General features: G+C 33.2%; 1 protein-coding gene across 9 annotated transcripts in view; it reads left to right on the top strand.

The window, feature by feature from the left end:
* The window catches only part of LOC111054160 (hypoxia up-regulated protein 1), a 45330-nt gene that overhangs the window by 7871 nt on the left and 17265 nt on the right, over positions 1–20194 (top strand). For 3 of the 9 annotated variants that reach the window (XM_039437865.1, XM_039437866.1, XM_039437867.1), the window contains exons 5-13: positions 365–542; positions 1487–1673; positions 2253–2402; positions 3252–3449; positions 4406–4414; positions 7383–7555; positions 15228–15475; positions 17085–17388; positions 19084–19249. In XM_039437865.1, the coding sequence (XP_039293799.1) occupies positions 365–542; positions 1487–1673; positions 2253–2402; positions 3252–3449; positions 4406–4414; positions 7383–7555; positions 15228–15475; positions 17085–17388; positions 19084–19249 (1613 nt within the window). The remainder of the gene's footprint in view (positions 1–364; positions 543–1486; positions 1674–2252; positions 2403–3251; positions 3450–4405; positions 4415–7382; positions 7556–15227; positions 15476–17084; positions 17389–19083; positions 19250–20194) is intronic. The other 6 variants (XM_039437871.1, XM_039437873.1, XM_039437870.1 and 3 more) reach the window with 3 other exon arrangements.

Genomic DNA, 20194 nt, shown 5'->3' with positions numbered 1-20194 from the left:
GGTCTTTGGAGCTTGGATAATTATTAAAAAACGAATAACCATTAACAAAAGAAATGTCAATCCAGAGCTTGAATTACTTATGATGACGTTAAAAGAAAAATTAAGATTTAGTGTTTTTATTTAATATGATGTTGAAAGCCCATTTAGTCATTTAGACCTATCAACCTAAATTTGATAGAGAAACAGCTTTGGATTAATTCTGTTGTCTCTCTTAATCAGTGTTTTCATTTTGTCCTTGTGTAAATAAATAAAAGAAGAGCTTAAGATTTGAATAGTTTTTTGCAATGATGTTTGAATTATTTGATACTACTTCTATTAGATTTCTACTGATCAATTTACTCAATAACGTGTATGGTATTTGCAGTTGCCTTGAATTATGGTATTTTCCGGCGCAAAGACTTCAATGAAACCGCCCAGTATGTGATGTTCTACGACATGGGAGCTTCGAGCACCACAGCCACTGTCGTCAGCTTCCAACTTGTCAAAACTAAAGAGAAGGGAGTAGTCGAATCCAATCCACAGCTTTCTGTCATCGGTGTGGGGTGAGTCTCATCTATTTATGCATCGTAATTTCGTTGCACGATCGTAATAAATTCAATTCTGTCATAAGACAATTTGAATAAGCAGACAAACACCATGGCCTATATGTGGTCAAACTATATCTACTACCATATATGGTCTATTCAATCACTCCCCAATTCTTAGGGGCAGTTCCATATCCATCTTAGAATTCTAATGTCCGGTTTCAGCAAGCTTTCTCTTTCTTTCCATCAATTTATTATAGTTTTTTAGCTATTCTTTTCTAAATGCTCAGTCCAGGCATTTGAATATGATCAAGCCGCGGACGATTTACAAGTGTGCACTAGAATTATTATCAATAGTAACTAACGCCATAGAAATCATATGTTCCAGTGCACTCGTTGTAGAGCATATATGATTTGACCATGTTCAAATTTCTTGACCGAGTTTGGTGAAGCCGGACATAAGAGTTGCGAAATGCAGGAACTGACTGAGAGATGTGCTTTCACTAACAAGGTTGGCTCGATGTGTTTGTATCAGTATCTGGTCGCTCTGGTTAGATAAATGGCGTGCTCCGCTTGCTGCTTGGATAGATGCTTTTGGCCAGCTCCACTGACAGTTGTAGCTAACTCTAGGTCATCTTCCTTGATAATATCTTTTGCTACTCAGATACATGATTGCGGACATCATCTTGATGAAGGAAAATTGATTCTTTGATTAATACATTATTCACTAGAGTTCAATTTATCATACTGAAGCCATAATTCAACCAACCAATCTCCATGAATGTATTTTGGATTGGTTATGATGACTGTGATTGGTTATATGATTGGCTCTTTAATAGATGGTACAAGACTTACAGATTTATGGCTTTTAGCTCAAAAAAGGTGTCTGTGACAATTTTACTTTTTACTTTTCTTTGTTTCCTGATTATTCGTTTCTAATATGATTCTCATTTTGATTGCAGATATGATAGAACACTTGGAGGTCTTGAAAAGCAGATGCGATTGAGAGATCACCTGGGCAAGAAGTTCAACGAAATGAAGAAAACGCCGAATGATGTGTTCCAGAATCCTCGTGCAATGGCTAAGCTGTTCAAAGAAGCTGGCAGAGTCAAAAATGTGCTCAGTGCCAATGTTGACCATTTTGCTCAAGTAAGTTGAGTTTTTATCGTCTTTAAGAAAGTGGAAATATGTTTCATATCGGGAAATTATCATAGATTATTGACTCGTATCCATTTGTCGATAAATAAGAAAAATCTGTGGCTAAATAGTATTTAATGAAATGTTGCTAGTAAAATCCCAATATTACCGATAAAGCGAATACATTTTGAGTATTCTTGTACACAGATAGCGGATCCTTGTACTGCTTGTACATATGACTCAATGTAATACTAACCCGGTTTTCAAGATACAATGGCAACTCTCTTGGTGCCTTGAGAGACTATTCAGATTGGGGTTCGAAATTATATGGTGAGGTTCGATATTGGGAAGTAGCTCAATATTCTACAGTTTTTAGAGCTTATTGAGTCTAATTTCGTGTTTTAAATTCAATTTTTTGTTTACACTGAAAATTGAACAAATGAAAGAAACATAGCCTAACCTACTTTTTGGACTGTGTCATAACCAAGTTTTGGAAGAAAAAAAACACAAGGATTGCCTTAGCATTTTATCTACCAATATTATTTTTTTGTAACAGTTTATAAATAAATATTGTACGGTTTTATTTTTCAGATCGAAGGACTGCTAGATGATAAAGATTTTAAAGTTCAAGTTACTCGAGAAGAATTTGAAAAGATGTGTGAGGACCTGTTTGAAAGGGTGAAAGCGCCCATTGATCAAGCCCTCAAAACGTCTGGTCTGTCAATGGATCTCATCAGTCAGGTGATTCTCAAACCTTCTTATTTATAATAATACACTAGGCTATTATATTTTATGGAAATAATAGGCTAACCAATTTCAAAATTTATCGAATTGTCTAAATTTCAATGATGACATGGAATGTGAAATCAAATATGACTTTTCAGACTTATCCTATTTCGTTTATAGAACCCTGAATCCTTTTGTTCAGAGTATTCTCATCTATTTTCAATACAAGATTCCCTCTATTATAAGTTTGATCTTGATTGATTAGGCTCTCATTTACAATATTCTGAATAATAATATTTATTATCAATTCTTGAAGCTTTACCTTGAATGCGAAAGTCTGAAATTTAAAAAAAAAACAAAGGCTTCCTTGATTAAAATTTGTACGAGTAAACACTTTTCAAATATGTAAGTCTCTTTCAAACCTAATAATTATTGTCTGAGAGATATTACTCTTAACATGAAGAGGGTGAACCGATTTCTCCTTCCACAGTTGCATGGACAGAGTAGTGTGGAGGAGTAAGCATGCTGCGCACAATTAGATGCTGAGATAAAAGTAGGGAGAATGCTGTTAGGTAGTGTAGTGGAAGTGATTAGTGAAGGAAAGAGCATCGGGCTTCTCTGTCTTCGAGAGAGACCCGTGTAAAAAGTAATATCTCTCGGACTATGAGTAACCTACTCTAGTTGTGTTTTGTTTGTTCTCCACAATAAACTAGAGGTTGTGAACCACTATTTGATGAGTTTTAAATACCAAATTAGTAATTTTCAATTGGCCATCACTTTGCCCAGTGTTTGAAAATGTCTAGTTCGTTTAACCACGCAGTTTTTCTAAAACTGTAAGACTAATGTTTTCAATTATTTTTGCAGGTTATTCTAGTAGGAGCAGGTACGAGAGTGCCTAAAGTGCAAGAGAAGCTGACTGAAAAGGTAGCGATGGAACTGAGTAAGAATCTGAACACGGACGAAGCAGCTGTGATGGGTGCCGTCTACAGAGCTGCTGACCTCAGCAATGGCTTCAAAGTCAAAAAGTTCCTTACTAAAGATGCTGTCCTATTCCCTATTCAGGTAATTAACCCCTTTCGCTTTGTAAGAATACATTGTGGTCAAGATCAATTATTGCTAGGGTAAAGTCTACATTCCAAATGATTTTTTTTTCAATTATGGAAAGAATATTTTATTTTACTATCCATATGTATTTCAAATGTTCCTATTGCTTCATATCAGCTTCCTTACTTTGTATAGAGGCTATTATAATTTTGTCTTTCAATCGAGCGTAGTAAATTACAGTTATTGAATATTTTCAGAGTATTCTGAAAATTCTCATTTATTTTTTATTAATTTGATTGATTGTTAGTGACTTTAATTTCGATCTAATCTTATTTATTTATTTAAACATTGATACTTACAATATCATTCTCTACTATGAATGATTGGGAAAGGAACAACTGGCTTAAAGCTCAAAACTGTTCCTTTCCCAAATTTGGATAGAAATTGTCCAAAAATAGATTATGTTTATCACTTGATAAGTTTTGTCCAATTTTTAATCCAAAATGTATATAAACTAGGAATTTACATAAGTTGAAAACCAAATTAAATGAAAATATTCCACTTGGAAAAATAATTGACAACATCAAAATACTTGGAAGTTGGCAATACTAACTTCATTTTATGCTGAAATATAGAACAGCTAAGAGAAATTCTTGTTACTTACTATAAGTTTCAACAGATCCACCATTCACCATAGATCCAACTACGAATAATAACACTATTTAGATGGTTAGTTGGTTTTTATTCAGCCAAAAACTTCGCTTTCAATTATCGATTCTTTGGAGTGCAATTCTTTGTTATTCTATGTTATAGTAGCAGATGTACACCTAAAATTGTACTATAGAAATATTTTTCATTTCTAGGAATTTTAATAATTTTTTTCCTTCAGATTTTCTGATTTCCCAAAATTTTGTAAACTTTGTTTTTTATTTCTTGTTTCATGAATATGATTTATTACTCATCGTTCATCATAGGTGTTAGAGGTAAGTTAGTCATGAGGGCTGAACGGTGTAAGATGGTCAGGATTTGGGTTTTTCATGACAATCCCAAATTTTGTTGTGAATATTTTTTATTCACTCGTTGAGTGTTTTCAAAAATTAATATTTTAATAATTTTGATGGGGGCTTATATCGGTAGTTAGGGGTTTGACATGTGTTGATTTTATTAAAGCAAGTGTTGATTTTTTATAAATGAAAGAATGCAATCATATTTACGGTACTACATTTAAAAGCATTTGTAAATTTATAAATCCAAAAATCAATGGTATTGGTCTCTGTTTACTCCAATGAATTTGGATTCACATGAAATCATGTTACGTATTCCTCTCCCTGTTGAATTTCTCTGTCAATCCTTCTCCATCTCAAAATCTGTGTATATTCTTTCTTACTTCAATCTTATCATTGTGTTTGCCTTACATCATATCTGACCAATACTATTTTCACCTCTCTTTGTTTCTGATATTATAAACTCCTCTTATCTGTTCTCCTATTAAGAGGATTCAATATTACAGAGTTCATCTGTATTTATTATTATTATCATCTGATTCGATTTTTATGTATTCCCAAAACAGTTAAGATTTATTTGTGTCCATTATACTGATGTAATTAATACTCAATAATAGTGTACTAAATAATAGAGTGAGCTTTTTACTAACCTGCTTCAGTGTACAACTTTTTTCCAATTTTTTATTTGAACTAACTCTCTAAACTTCAGCGATTTTAGCCTATTCAAATTATAGTTTTGGGTATGCTTAAAAATATCATTATTCCTCAGAAATTAAGTCACATTATTTTTTGCGGAGTAAAAACCCTATGTATGTATATACTGTAAGGCCATAAATTTACTGTACTGACATTCATTGCTCCAATAGGGTGCTTCATAACTTGGAGTCGCATTTATAAACTATTTTCGTAACGTTTCCACCAAGCACGCTTTGGTGAACCAATCAGAACGATTCTAGTAATTAGATTCTAGTAGCAAGGCATACAAAGCGTGCTTGGCTCAAATAATCTCAAAAATAGTTCATAAACACGGCTCCAAGTTACACTAATGAAGCTATGATATTAGTGTTATTAATATGTGTCACAAAAATTCAGCTGAGAAAAAATTTAAGAATTAAGTTTGTTTTTCAGTAATTCTTTAAAATTATATTTTTAATATGTGAATATTTTCTATTTTAGTTATAATAATGTGAAATATTTCTTCTATGTTTAGTTTTGAAACATCTAAATTTGAAAATACTTGAGAACTGAAAATTTTGTGAATTGAAAATCTACAAGACTTAACCTATTTCGGACTATGTGTTATCTAAATTTGGGAGAGGAATAGCACAAGGTTACCTTATTTTTCCTCTCCCCAATATTTTGATGATGTACTTTATCATTTAAAGTATTTTATTTTTAATGTATTGTATAAATGAATGAAGAATGAATGAATAAGAATATTTAGCTCTTCCCCTACTATTGGTTACTTAATCAGTGAAAATATCTTATTTACTTATATATACTACATCCTACAGTATTACTATGAACTATGGCTTCCGTTATCGGAGGTTGAATTACATAAACACCATTAATATGTTTTCGGACACCTGTGCATTTGTGGATTGTGCTTATTAACATGGCTCAGTTTTGTATTCTGTACATAAAAGCATAATTAACTATATTCAAGTATATACTTATAGATAATATTATATTATAGTTCCTCTATGATAAAATTTTGTTTTCTGCTTTTTATTGCAATATATAAATCTGCCTCCAATTCTAATCATATTTAGTAATTTCCTTTTTATTCCGCGTTTAGTCCTACATTTACTCCCTTCTTGCCCTCAAACTCTAGAATAATTCTCATTCAAGTAAATTTCATAATCATCTCAGCTCTTCCTACATTTTTCCAATTCTCTTTCTTTAATTCTTTTGTTCAAGCGTGGTCACTAACCATTCATCTTAATTCATTATTCGTGTACAAATTTTATGGACTCCTTATTTCAAGTCATGCTCTTGTTCAATATTAATCAATAATCAGTAATAAACTGTTTTTATTGCTTTTTAGAAGTTGAGCTGCTACAAGGTCCAATTCCATTCAACCAACAGTTCTATTAACGGAATGCTATGCCAATATTTTGAAATATTCTCAATAAACTTACCAGCTTCAATTTAACATTTTCGCATTGTAATATTCTGCTTTCAAGTATATGTATGTTTTAAATATGTTTGTTCTTATTTTGAGACTAACAATTTCAATGTTGCCTTAACTAACAATAGCATTGTTCCGACTTACGTCAGGTGTGTCTTATTAAAATTGATAGCCTCCCTATCAAAATCAACTCTTGATTATTTTGTTTATCAACTTTGACTTTGTTGCTCATGTATTTCAAATTTACAATTCAAATTTCAAAAGTAATCATTGAACACAACATCTAATAAAATCCTTCATGATATATTATTATCTGTTCAACTTCAAATTATAATTATATTCATTCACTATTATCATTGTTTTAATATTGATTCTAAAATTAAACTGTTAGCATTATACATAGCTACGCAAGCTATATTTTTTCATTTTATTCCAGCCTCAACTCTTGAATAACTAATATTTCAACTTCTAAGTATTAACACGATTAAACCTTCGGTTAAACTAAATTATTAAATTAGTATTGAAAGTATTAACTTATTAACTCACTTTTTGACTTTTCATAATATTTCTCTGTAGGCCTACTTCATATTTCTCTCCATTGTCTTTTTCTTTCTATTCCATTTTCCACTTGGATCTTTTATAATGACTCACCCTATTGATTTATTAAAGTCCCCGGATTCCGAATTATTCAATTGTATTTCTTGGATCTATACAAAGTATAGCTCAATTATATTTCCAGATATATGGCCTCCTATAATTATTATCTATAATTTAAATAATAATATCAATACTGATCATATTTTTTTCCAATTACAGGTTATATTTGATAGAGAAGCAGACGGTGGGGTGAAGCAGGTGAAGAGAATGCTGTTTGGACAAATGAACCCCTATCCACAGAAGAAAATTCTAACATTCAATAAATACCAGACTGATTTTACATTCCATGTCAACTATGCTGAGCTGGATTACCTAAACCCCAGTGAAATCCAGTAAGTTCAATTGCTTATAATCTACTTAACTTGTTCAATTGCATATTATCAACCTCACCGTTCAATTATTTTCTCGACAGATTAATTGCAAAACGATACAATTCACAATACAGTATGAATAACAGAGAAGTTGTTGACTCCGTGGTCGCGCTGATAAGCTATCAATTTATTGTGATTCATTTAAAGTATAAAATCAACCTTCAAAATTCAACATTTTAAATCTTAATTCCTGGACCGAAAATCGAGTGACGAAGCAGTGTGTGATTACATAACCTTATATTTTGGACAACATTAACATTTTATTAAAAATTTTGGAGAAAAATAGTATAGGCTCAGCCTAGTTTTTCCTCCAATGTCATAATTGTATTATGATTATAGTATTTTATACAATAAATGAATGAATGAATTCATGCGCCTGCTACTCCCGTTGTAAGGGTGGCCACCTTGAGAGCCGACTCTTCTAAATATAATTTATGAGTTCAAAAATAAAGAAACATATGCACAATTTGTATGAATGTATAAATAAATAAAAGTACAAAAATACTGTAGGAAATATAAAAATGAAATAAAAAATAATTTTTGCATTGACCTAGTATAGTAGGTTTAAAATTGGGTCATCAATTTGAAGAAGTTTTTAAATAGCTTCCCGGTGTTTCGGAACCACCAAAAATTGTAAGTCCACTTATCCCTCATCATCATCTATATTCGTGTCATTAACCAAGCACAAGCCTGGAGCTCATGTGGGCATCATTTTCAGAAAAATACAATCAGTATTTGGGTGCTCGCTAGTGAGGATATGGAAACTAAAGGTGAGAGGTTGAAGTCGAGAGAGAGGTACCTCAGTGTAACCCAAGTACCATCTTGGCTCTAAAAAAGAAGGAAAATCGCGTGTATCAATATAAAAATCGTGTGTATCAATTGCAGATTATCAATCTTACATGTTCAATTATTTACTCGACAAAAGAAAGAATTCTCAATACATTAGGAATAACAGAGATGTGGTTGGCTCCGTGGCCCCCCGCTACCTCTATCTCGACCTCAAAGTACAAGTACTGAAGGAAAATACATACACAATAAAATATATTAAAATTGTAAATGAATTACGTTTTGCACTGTCAACATAATATTATTTGAATGCCAAATAGCTTCAAAAACACTTTTGAAGTGCGAACACTTACTTTTTATTGTTTACTTTCTACTCTTCTAAATATCATGAGTTTTTACTTTTTTATAATACTACTTTCATTTTATATAGAAATAATTACATACTAAACTTTTTTCAAAAATTCTTTATATGAACACAAGTAGTTTCGGCTGATTCGTTTATTCAATTAATATTATTTCTATAACAATTCAAGTAGCCCTATTAAAATGCTTTATGGGAAAGTATAAGAATAGAATAGAATAGAATAGACTTTATTTGCCATAAAAACAAATACAGACATACTGTTGGAAACACAATATTGATTGTAAATGAAACAATAATACAATAAAAATTTAAAACTAAATCATAATAATTATGGCAAATTTACTGAGCGCAAAGAAAATAAATTTTCCGTCCGCGCACAGGAGTATCATATCAACACAATATAATGAATATTAGAATATTGACAAAAATAAAAAGAATATAAGAAGCAAATAATATATGAAACGAGAGCATAACTAATTATACCAGGCTAAGATGAAACATTTTGTAAATATACTATATAGGCTACAAAAAAGTATAAAATGAGATGGAGCTACACAATTAAAATTGAAAAATTTGAGGATATTCAAAATGATTAGACCTATTGAATTTCTACAACAGTAGAACATTAGCAGGGAACCTCACTGAATACATACTAAAAGGCATGATAACTCAATATGACTTACATGCTAATTTTAAAACATTTTATCAAGGATTTTTCACATAAATGAATAATCTTATCTCTGAATATGATACCAGCTTTCAATGACATCGATATTGAGAGCAAAAATTACCTTTTTTATTTTTCTCTTGAAAACAGGAAGAGGATAATTAGCATAAACTATATCCTGTGGCACATGATTGAAAAACCTGCCTTGCAAAAAACAAAAAGATTTTTGAAAGAAAGTGCTATTGGGTCTAGGGATTGGGAACCTATCAGTGAACCTTGTTCTCATTATTCCAGTTTCATGTCCCAAAGTTGCCCCTTGATTTCCACTAGACCAATAGAATTCAGACAGGACCTTGAAGACGTACAGGTGCCTCAGAGGCATGATTTTCATAACCTGGCATGACGATAGAAAATCAAAATTCTCTTGATTAGCAATTGCTCTAACTAGAGACTTCTGCAGAGACATTACTGGCCTTAAGTGAGTTATATAAGTACTTCCCCAACAGACCAGCCCATAAGAAAGGCGAGATTGAGCAAGAGCAAAGTAAAGATCTCTCAAAACAAATGTTGGACACATATTTTTCAAACTGAAAATTCTATGCAGTAAGCAACGCAGGTACTTCTTCATGCCGTCTATCTGTCCTTTCCACATCAAATTGTCATCAACAGTAATGCCAAGATACTTTACACTTTTTGACTGATTGATGATACCACAGTCACAGTCACGACTGGTACATCCCACATGATGGAACTTTAAAGGTTGGGTTAGCAAGAAAGAAGAGGCTATTCCAAAATTCAAATAAATGGTTTTATCAAGATTCAGGCTTAATTTATTGTACCCGAACCACATGGAAATCAAGTGCAGGTCGTTTGACATCTGATCATACAAATCCTCATCAGAACATGCACCATAAGAAAGTGCCGTGTCATCAGCAAACACTGTAAAACTTCCTCTGAAGGGGCCCAGATACAGGTCGTTGATGTAAACCAAGAATAAAATTGGTCCCAACACAGAGCCTTGTGGAACTCCACAGTCGATCATCAGAAGCGGGCTGGAACTCAAGCCAATGCTTACAGCCTGGGAACGCCCAGTAAGATATGAACGGAACCAAGCAAGTGGCAGACCACGAACTCCAGATGCCTCCAACTTTCTGACAAGTGTAGAATGGTCCACAGTATCAAAGGCTTTTCGAATGTCCAGAAACAAACCTGATACTCTTCTAATCTCTTTATTATTGATATTTGAACATATTTCTGAGACAAATTTCCTCAGAGCCAACTCAGTTCCCAAGCCCTCCCTAAAGCCATATTGACTACTAGAGAAAAAATTGGATGAATTTAGAAAGTTCAATAGACGAATTTTAATCAGCTTCTCAAAAATAATTGAAAACACAGAAAGAAGTGAAATTGATCTATAGTTCTCCACCAATTTTCGGTTACCTTTTTTGGGAATTGGAATCACTTTTGCAATTTTGAGTTTGCTAGGAAAAGCGCCCTCAGAAATGCTCAAGTTGAAAATAAAAGCTAACACTGGACTAATGAAAGAGCTCATCCATTTAACTAGGACAGAGGAATATCCATCAATTCCTGGGGCCTTGGATTTTTTCAAGGATGAAATCACTTTCTCTATCTCAAAAGGAGAAATTGGATGCAGGAAAAAGGATCTCTCACAACGTGGCTCTCTGAAAGAATTGTGATAGTCATGTAAAGCTATTGAAGGGAAAGGAGGAGGAACAGCTGACTTGGGTGCGGAAACAAAATATTCATTAAACATATCAGCCACTTTTGAATCCTCACTAACAATCCCATTTTCAGTAATCAAATTGAATTTGCTTTTCTTTGTACCTCTTCCAATCAATTCATTAATCAATTTCCACTGTTTTTTGGAATTTCCTCTAACCATCTGGAATCGACCATAGTAGTATCTTTCTTTTGATTTCTTGATCCACTTTTTTATTTTGTTTCTCAAAGTTACAAATTCGAGCTTCAACCTACGATTGTCAGGCTCATTCATAGATCTTTTGTATAACTTGTCTCTTGATACAATCGCTTCACAAAGTCCACTGCTCATCCAAGGTTTTAACAATCTCTGTCTATGGTTATTTTGCCTAAGCTTAGTGGATGTAGATGACTGAATGGACAAATTCAAAATATTACAAAAACAATTGTAAGCCTGATCAGCGTTTCGAGCTCTGTACACAGTAGACCAATCCTCTTCACTGAGTAAACGAGTAAGTTCTTCATAATTAATTTCCTGAAATTCATGTGAAACCACCTCAGATCGAGACCTATCAGCATGCATAGATATACATACAGCTCTGTGATCAGTTATAGAGACCTCGACAACAGCAGAGCGTGCAAGAGATGGAGCTAGACCTCTAACCAGTATGTGATCAATACATGTTGAAGTGGTGTCAGTCACACGTGTGTCAATATCAATTACATTTTCAAAACCACATGAAGCTATTATCTCAAAGTATTGGTCACTAATTCGATCAGATTTATTGACATTAATATTGAAATCACCTAAACATACTACAATAGAGCTCTGCAAGCCCTCCAACAAACCACAGAAATCAGTAAGGAAACAATCGACAGGAACTCCATGCCACCTATATATCCCTACCAATGTGAAACAAGAACCACCACACACGCAATCAATGACAATGGAATCGGCTCCATTAATTTCACTAGTCACTGTGCAGCATAAAAATTCCTCCTTGTGATAAAGGACAACACCACCACATCTGTTATCATTACATGAGAATAAAGTAGTGTAGCCTTCAATACTATATAAATTAATATTCACATCTGGTTGGATCCATGCTTCAGACAATATGATAAAATCCGGTTTAGTATCCAAATTATTCAGATATAACAGAAATTCATCAAAATTTCTATTGATGCTTTTAATATTCATGTGAAAAAAAGTTATACTCTCATTATTTTTAAAGTGAAAATTAAAGTCCTCAATTGAGGATAAATATATACATTCAAAATCACTATCCATAAAATTATTTGCAATAAGAGAAAGGGAGAAGGGGGAAAAATAAAAGAAAAAGTACTGAGAAGAAAAATAAAAATTAAAGATGAAAAATATATATAATTCTTGCCCGACCGTATAAGACTGAAAGACTCATAGAGTAGACTCATAGAAAATATAGGAAAACTTATAGGCTACAATTTCTCATTAGAATGAGATCGATTTGCTAGAAAAAATAAACGAACAACACTAAAACAAAATTAGGAATAATTCAAAGGATCATCATAATCAATAAGATTCAGAAGTTATTCAGAGATAAGATTCAAGGCATCATTGATTCAAACAGAATAACAACCTGCCAAAAGTGATAACAACCTGCCAGCAAGTTGAACGGAATTGAGATAAGAATGAAATTATTTATGTGTTCAGTTTCTCTACAGTTGAAAACTAAGAGCCAGAACTTGAATGGTACTGGTACTGTGAAAGAGCATTCATTTGCATAGCTCTTCATAATATTCTCATTTTATGTGTAGAATATTCTATATCAGAGACTTGTAATAATAAAACAATAAATTTTAATACTAGAGAAACTATATATTATAGGAATCATTCATCTTTCAATACATAATTATTATAATATGAATTATAATATTATGAATCATGTTTTATATTCAGCACAGTTTAGCTGTAGCGGAATAACTCACTGATCAACAGTAAGATCAATACAGTACAATAACAATTCCAGGACAAAAGTTTTCAGAATATTATTAAAGATAATTGATCATCAAAATAACTATAATCACATAAACACACCGCAGTACAAAGTTTTCGATGAGAAGATAACAAAAACTTGAATAATAGATTAAAACCATGGTTTCAACTGACATATCTGTCCTACGTATTATGGTACATATCAATATAATATTTATAAATATTTTGCAATATCAATATGTTTTAAATTGACTATTATTTAAATTGCAATAAAATTATTTATATATTCCGAGTCGATGTACTGTATATATTATTTATGTTACAATTTAAACCTTTGTTACTAGGTATCGTACCTTTATTGAACACAAACTATCCCGTGTATAATGATACACATTATTTATAAACCTTTCGCAATTATCAATATTGTTTGGCTATTATTTTAATACAATATGATTATTTATATATTCCATGTAGATGTATATATTATTTATGTTGCTATTCAAATACTTGTTACCAGGTTTATAATAATTTACCAGGTTTAAAACAACTTAAATAATTATTAATTTTCTGGCAAATAATTTACAAGGTCTCAAATAACTCAAATAAATCATTAATCAATTTACCAGGCTTTAAATAATTTGCTAATTACCATATTTGTTACCATATAGTAACTTTATTGGGCACAAACTAGCATGTAAGTTAGAATATAAATCCGGTATTATTCATTGAGTTTGTGAACTTATCAGAATACTATATGGGTGAAAATGGAGGCAGACATGATAAGAAAAAAGAGTAACGCACATAACAAGTAACTTATGTTATTAGAAACCAAGAAAACCGTACCAAATTAATTTGAGTCTGATTTTGAATAAATCAATCGTGATAAAAAGAAATCATTTACTCACGGAACTGCAAAAGATCTTCCTCTGATTTAATAATAAAAATTTTACCGAGGTCAACCTTTCTCATTTTCTCACTTTTACTCGACCAGCTCGATCACACCACACATGCCGCACCAATCCGTCTTTTTTCAGCTCCCTCGCAGCATTGAAAAGCATTCTCTGTCCCCTGGTAAGCGATAGATTGATGAAGATTCGCCCCTCCCCGTCCAGGTTGATTGACTTGGGTGAAATCTTCTTCTTTTTATTTCTATCAAGAAGAAGATGCGCATCAATCCGACGAACGAATTTGACAAGTATTGCAGGGGGGCGGTCGCCTCTCGGTTTTCCCAGCCTATGAGCGCAGTCAATTGCTTCACTGTTTAAATTAATGTCCAATGCACGACCCAGCGAGGTAGCAATTTGAACGACATCTTCATCGACACTTTCCGGAATACCATGAATTTCAACGGTATTTCGACGAGAGTACTGTTCATGTTCGTCAAGCAACGCCAACATTTTGATGTGAGCCGCTTTCAATTCCGCGTTTTCCTTCTTCAACGAATCAATGGACTCCTGCTGCAGCTTAATTGTCTCATGGAGTAGATTGTTGCTAGCGATATTTTCATCCAGTTTCCTCTCCAACTCTTTATGAGAATTTAAAATGTCCTCCTTGAACTTTTCAAACAGCAAAACAAAGTTACTCATGTCGATCACTTCCGAAGTCGGGTTCATTGTATGAATCGGTTTAACTGGAGTTGAGTCCGATTTAGAACGTTGTAGTCTCACATTAGCAATACACGTATCACACGACCATGACTTCGACAACAAAAATTCAACTTCAGAGTCTTCAAAATTTAAACACTTACTATGGAAATCAGTCTGACATCGAGAGCACTGAAGCAAAACTCCCTTATTCTTGTCACTTCTCTTGACTGGTAACGAACACTTTCCACATGTAGACATAGCAATAGTAATAAATTATGAAATTAATTCAAATTTAGTTTATTTAATCAACTGAGAAGAAATTCAATGCTCAAACAATATAACCTATAAACTTTCCTATTCAACAACTTTCAGCGAGTCAATTTCAGTCTATAGATAATCTATAACTTTTATAATATACTCACTTTTTAATAATATTATTGAAATCTATTTGAAATTAAGTTGGTCATTTGGAAACACTCTGTATTTGATCTTTCTCGTTGTAATTTCCATAATCATGTAATGGTTTTTGTTTGCAGATCAGTAGGCCAGCTGAACCTATCGCAGGTGGACCTGTCAGGCGTGGCCGAGGCCCACGAGCTGCACAAGGGAGCGGCCAACGCCGAGTCGAAGGGCATTAAGGCGCACTTCACACTGGACGAGAGCGGCGTGCTGGCTCTGTCCAGTGTGGAGCTGGTCATAGAGAAGACGCTCTCTGACGAGGAGGCCGCAGGTGAGGAGTCGCCTTTCTCCAAGCTGGGCAGCACTATCAGTAAGTTGTTCAGTGGTAAGTGCCCGCCAATCATCCTGTTTGCATGCAGTAACTCTACAAATCCTTCCTTGTAACGGTTCAATTCATTCGGAGCGTCCTTCAACCCACACTAAGGACATTCTAAAATTAATCAATTCAATCATTGTATATGCATGAAATACCGTAACTCTTCAAATCCTTCATTGTGACTTACGTATTCATTCGGAGCACCCTCAATTCATTATGATTGTGGGAGTTTCATTTTGGATTAGTACAGTTATTTCGAATGCGAAATTAAGCTAATAGGGTTATAGTAGACGTTTTGGGAACTCCATTGAAGCAATTAAATTATTATTTGAATACAACTTATAATTCTACAGAATTACATGAAAAACACTAAGAAATTGTCAAAAAACCACAGATTTATAGATACTTAGAAAGGCCGGTTTTGGTTATTACACCATTGTCAATCTCTGATAAACGTTTATGAGAGATTGACAATGGAGTAATAACCGAAACCGGCCTTTCTAAGTATCATTAAATCTGTTGTTTTTGACAATTTCTTAGTCTTTTTCATTTAATATGAATAATTACTTCAATATCAACTTCTCAACTTCACGAAAAATTGTACAGAACCCTCGTTGTAACGTATTTATTCTGAGTTTCCTTGAATTCATTATCATTGTGGGAGTTTGAATGCAAAATTAAGCTATTAGGGTTATAGTAGACATTATGGGAACTCTATTGAATCAATTCAGTCATTATTTTCATGCGATAACTCTGCAAATCCTTCGTTGTTTCGTACGTCTTCATTCGGAGTTCCCCTTCAACCCGTACTCATGAAGGGAATTTTATCATATTTGCATACAATAACTCTACAGAACCCTACGTTGTAACGTATTTATTCGGAGCTCCCTTGAACTCATTATCATTGTGGCAGTTCCTTAGAATCAGTTCAATTACTTTGAATGCAAAATTAAGCTATCATAGGGTTATGGTCGCAGGGATAACTCAGGCTGTTATGAACAAACATGACTCAGGGATATTGTCACGAAATTCAAGTGCAATGTATGCTCTCACAAAAATATGTTTATTTTTTGCAAAATGAAAGCATGTACAACTATTTATAAAAAAAAATATTCATGGTTGTACTCAATGTAAATTAAGGGATATACAAGCTTGATTCGTATATAAATAAGCCATCCTACATTGGAGACAAGTTTATTATGAATTGCTCAGCCTCTTCCAACGGGTGTCAAATTCAATTAATTAAAGTTTGAATTTAAAAAATCTCTTGATGGATTCCTTACTAGTGATGATAATAATTACCAATAGTAATTACCAATAATTTCCAATAATTAAAATAGAAATTTAACTATTTTTACTGTTCTATTACTGTTTATAATAGAAGTTAATATTCAGAAAGTCATTAGTTGATGTAACTTGTAGTACAATTTAATGAATAATTGAATAACATTAAATGAAATGGTGTGATGGAATATTAAATAAGTTTTTCCTAATGGGCTACTCCTGTTAATCTAGTTTAATCCAGCATACCTACTATTATTTGCATGATTTTTATTAGACGCTTCTATCTAGCCACTATAAATTATCGACTTCATAGACTAACCATTCTCCTGTTTAGGTCCAGAAGATGCTCTCAAGAATAATCTGGATGAGAAACCAGTGAAAGAAGAACCGGAGACTGGTAAGGCCGGTGAATCAGGCGAAAAGAAGGATCAGAGCGAAGGAGAAGAAGTGAAGCAGTCATCAGAAGAACAGCAGGCCAAAGAGAAACCGACCGAAGAACAGAAGAAGAATGCAACCGGAAAAGACGGCGAAAAGAAGAAACCGAAAGTGGTGACTGTGAAGGAGGCCATTAAGTTCTCAGAGAAACTCATCGGCATCAATCCGTTGGCTGAAAAAGAAATGCAAGAATCGTTGAAAAAGTGAGTTAATTTTTATTTTGAACTATTACTTTGCTGTTATAAATTTTTTTCGCAATGAATATAGAAATTTTAAACTTACTCATTCCAAGCTTTATGCTAGCTTTAATTATTGTCTACCAAAACTACAATGCTGTCGCAGGTTGGCATCCTGACTATTACTTTGTATTTTTACCACATTGCATTGCGTAAATAACCATTTGTTATGCAAATATATGCACAATCACATCTTACATTGAAGACTTATCGACATTTCATAAATGTGTTTTGGATTGACACGTTAACCGTCGGTCCTGGCTGCCTAAAAACAGTAGTTAGGTCATGTCAGAGGCCCTGAAATTGATCAGGTGTGACCTGAAAACTCTGACATCAAATAAGAGCCAGTCAGGCCACTCGATACTATTATAATTATTTCATAATATTATTATGTTATATATTTAACTTTCGGATTCAAAAAAGGAAGTAGGTTGTAGAGTGAATAACATTACCTACTTTTTGTACTATCTTGATAAGTACAAATGCAACATTCTACAATGTCAGTCAACATTATCTACATTTTCGAAAATACTATTTTTGGCTGCTCATGGACTGAGCTTTTTGTTCCTTGTTCCTTTCCCAATCATTTTTAATACCAATGAATGTGTATCAGTAAATAATTGAATGCATTACTCACACCCTAAATAGATGAGCCATCGATATTTTAAAGAAATTATTCTTATGAGCTGAGTTAGCTGAATGGCTGTGGTTAGAAAGTGAAGACAACCCTGTGGTTATAGTTGGCAACACTGGTTTCCACTAAAAAATATTTTTTTAGGTTGACAATTCTGTATTATTATTCAGATTTGCGCTTGAATAGCAGGTTCTTATTTCTTCTTCGAATCGTTGGCAAGAGCTCAACTCATTGTACCTACAATACATCGTAATACAATATATTCCATGTACATTGGCTCAACTCTACATGGACCATCAATAACTTCTCACAATAACCTGAAATGATTTGAAACACACTCCAGTTCATCACTTATCTTAGTTTATTATTCAATTATTTCGAATCTCACAATTCCCAGAAATGTACCACAGACTAAAGCCCAAAACTGTTACAATTCTAATTTATACAAAAGTACAAATGTGGTTGATTAGGTTAGGATCGGAAGTAGGACTCATTAAGGCTGGCTACTAACGGTAGAACATGCATGCACATACACAGTCTACTTACATTGTTGTCTCATCAAACCTGTCATCACAGCGAAACACTTCGAGCAAAATTTTTTGAATTCAGGTTTTCCTCCAATTTTTTCTTTGCTGTTATATTTGAGCTTAAATTAACTTTAATTATTATTTGTAATTTTCCAGTGGTTTATTCATTGTTTATTCTATGTTAGAAGCCCGTCGCTGAAGACAGCGGTGATACTACAATGTAAGTCGACTGTGTATGTGCATGCGTGTTCTACCGTTAGTAGCCAGCCTTAATGAGTCCTACTTCCGATCCTAACCTAATCAACCACATTTGTACTTTTGTATAAATTAGAATTGTAACAGATTTGGGCTTAGTGGTCAGCCTAATACCTACATCTTTTTACTCCCATTTATATGTATTTGTGTATTGTATCAGGTTTCAGGAAATATTTATTTATCGATCTATTTATTCATTTATTTATAAACTGCTCCCTAATGCTGGTTGGTGTGTGTGCTTTGTAGAATAACGAGCCTGGATGAGCACGACGCGCGCAAAAGAGCGAGAGAGGGAGCGATGAATGCCCTGGAGAGCGCCGTCATCGATGCCAAGGTCAAACTGGAGGAGGATGCCTACAACCAGGCCGCAACTCAACAAGAGTCCGAAGCTATTCTTGCCCTATGCGCCAAGGTAGGACCATCCATCCATCCAATATTCACATTATTATCATCATTTGTATATTTAATGAATCATGTTACAAGAATTTCCACATTGTCAATCTTCTTCTCTCTATCAATAAATTGAAGAGTTGGATTATACATAAGCGGGATACGAAATACATTTTTTTCGCATCATTATGTCTGAACTTCGGAACTGATTATTTGGAATTTTCATAAATGTTATGAATTTGCTGAGGATGGTTATGTGCATATTTTCATTTTAATTTGTTGAGAAATCAAATAGATCATGAGATAAATTATATCTTGGAGAATGTACCCTTGAAACGTCATGAATTTATTTACCACCAATTCGGAAATGTATCTTCCCCAATATTTCAACTTTAGGCGCTCATATCTAAAAAAAGTGTATATGCTAAAAACGTTTTTTCTTATAAATGTGTTCCATTCAGGTAACTTGATTATCAAAATTGAAATAATATGAAAACTGTCATTAGTAAAACGTTTCCAAAAGCGTGGTGCCTAGCCTTAATCTACTTGGCGAATGGACGATTATACAGGACATTCCTCTTGCGTAGGCTATGTCTAACAATTCTATTTTTTTTATAATAATTAAGATTAGGCTTGATTGCGAGGTCCCCGGCTCGAACCCAGTCGGAGCTCATATTTTTCTGCTACAAATCTTCATCTTTAATTAAGATTAGCCATGTAATTCTGTAATTTGTAGTTTTTACCCACTACAGCACGGATTACACCTGCTCGTACAAATTTATTAAATTCAGTGTAACTTGGTTATTGCATTCGTCAACACGGATATAACGTCTTTTATTTATAGATCCCGCCAAACTATAAGTAATTTAACCTCTGATTATACTATTAATTCAACCTTACTATACTAATTAATTTAACCTTACTATACTACTAATTTAACCTTAATTATAAGAAAACCTGGGATTTA

The sequence above is a fragment of the Nilaparvata lugens genome, chromosome 11 (assembly GCF_014356525.2).
Source record: "Nilaparvata lugens isolate BPH chromosome 11, ASM1435652v1, whole genome shotgun sequence".
NCBI lineage: Eukaryota > Metazoa > Arthropoda > Insecta > Hemiptera > Delphacidae > Nilaparvata > Nilaparvata lugens.
Note: the sequence above shows the minus strand (reverse complement) of the source record. Positions and strands in the feature narration are given on the sequence as shown.